A 1,454-nucleotide genomic window follows, 5' to 3' on the forward strand; every position below is an offset into this window, starting at 1 on the left:
GAAGAGCGCAGGAGGGCGGTGAGGGGAGAAGGCGGGGGGTGGGGGTCGGCAGAAAGACAAGTGTACAGCTTGGAGTCTGGACTAGGTGGGTCCCAGGAGAGGACTCGGAAGGGAGATGTACGGGGCCAGGAGCCAGATGACAGGGCAGCCGAGGCTTACAGGATGGCAGCAGGGGCACGAGGGGAGCTGAGGAGGGAGGAGGCTCTGCAAGGTGCAGGGGCCCAGCCAGAGAATTCGGGGAGCCCTTAGGGCTCCTTACCTGCTCGGTGTCCCTCTCGTTCAGCGTGGGTAGGGGGGTCCGGGCGCTGGACATGGCGCCGGTATCTCAGGGGAGGGAACCGAGAAGCTCGGAGGAAGGGAGGGAAGGGAAGGCGCGGAGCCCGGCCGGGCGGGGCTTCTCACAGCAGGGGCACCCGCCGCATGGGCCCCGGCCGGGGGTGCGGGGAGGCCGGACTGCCGCTCACGCCAGCCCGGGGATGCGCCGCTCGGGCTAGGCCGCGCCGGCTCCGAGCGGCTCCGGACCGCACCCCCCCGACCCCCGGCTGGGCTGTGCCGCCTTTCGGCCGGGCCGCGCCGCTCCGCCTACTCTCTGCCGCCGCAGCCGGCCGCCTGCCTCGCTCCTCCCCTGCCCTCAGCGGCACTGCTCCGCGCCCGGCACACAGGCAGCCGCCGCCGGACCTGCTGCTCCCAACATGGCCGCCACCACCGCCGGCCCTCGGCTCTTTCCGCCGGCAGCAGCCGGAAACATCCGAAGCGGCTAGAAATGGGAGGGGGGCACGCCTTCTCCTCCCGGCCACGGACTACTGGTGAATTCCGGAAACACCCGAAGAAGGTAATCCCGGGGACGCGCGCGCCTCCTCGATTCCGAAGACCAAGCTTCGGCTCTGTTTGCGGAAATCCACGAAGGGACTCCGGGTACTCCAGCCACGCCCACAGGCCTTTCCCCGCCCACTTCCAACTGGCTCTCGGCAGTTTCCGGAAACACCCGAAGCCGCCCCGCTTGCCTTGAGCCGGCCCCGCCCGCATCCCGCCCTGCCGACCGCCGGCGGTCGTCGGCCATTTCCGGCAACACCCGAGGCCGGGCGAGCCTTGGGTCAGTCCCTCGGGTGGTACCCAAAGTCTGACTCTTCGTTTCTTTCCGTCAGTTTTCGGGTATTTCCAAACCTTGAACAGGGAGCGTGGATCACGTGTGCGTGTTACCATTTGACTAAATAGAAAATTAGGCTGTTAGCCATCCCTGCTGTTGTCATCCTTTGGTTCTAAAGCGACTTCCTTTCTGTGTGTCCTTTCGTCTCTCAGCTAGCTCATTAAATACATCTCGTTTATCATCCAGCCTGTCTATCAACATGTGTGTCACCTGTCAGATGCAGCGTTAGTCTATTACCTGTCTACCTACCGTTCATCACCTGCTGTCATCTATCCTGCCTTCTATTTATCTATCCATGCACCCCACA

The 1,454-nt window shown here is 64.6% G+C and overlaps 1 protein-coding gene across 4 annotated transcripts in view; it reads right to left on the reverse strand.

Moving 5' to 3' along the window:
• Positions 1-890, reverse strand: part of MARK2 (microtubule affinity regulating kinase 2) — a 58,406-nt gene extending 57,516 nt beyond the window's left edge. For all 4 annotated transcript variants that reach the window (XM_007462096.1, XM_007462094.1, XM_007462095.1 and 1 more), the window contains exon 1: positions 260-890. In XM_007462096.1, the coding sequence (XP_007462158.1) occupies positions 260-313 (54 nt within the window). In that variant the 5' untranslated portion in view covers positions 314-890. The remainder of the gene's footprint in view (positions 1-259) is intronic.
• Positions 891-1,454: the final 564 nt, after the last annotated feature.

The sequence above is a fragment of the Lipotes vexillifer genome, unplaced genomic scaffold (assembly GCF_000442215.2).
Source record: "Lipotes vexillifer unplaced genomic scaffold, Lipotes_vexillifer_v1.1 scaffold1129, whole genome shotgun sequence".
In the NCBI taxonomy this organism is placed as follows: Eukaryota; Metazoa; Chordata; class Mammalia; order Artiodactyla; family Lipotidae; genus Lipotes; species Lipotes vexillifer.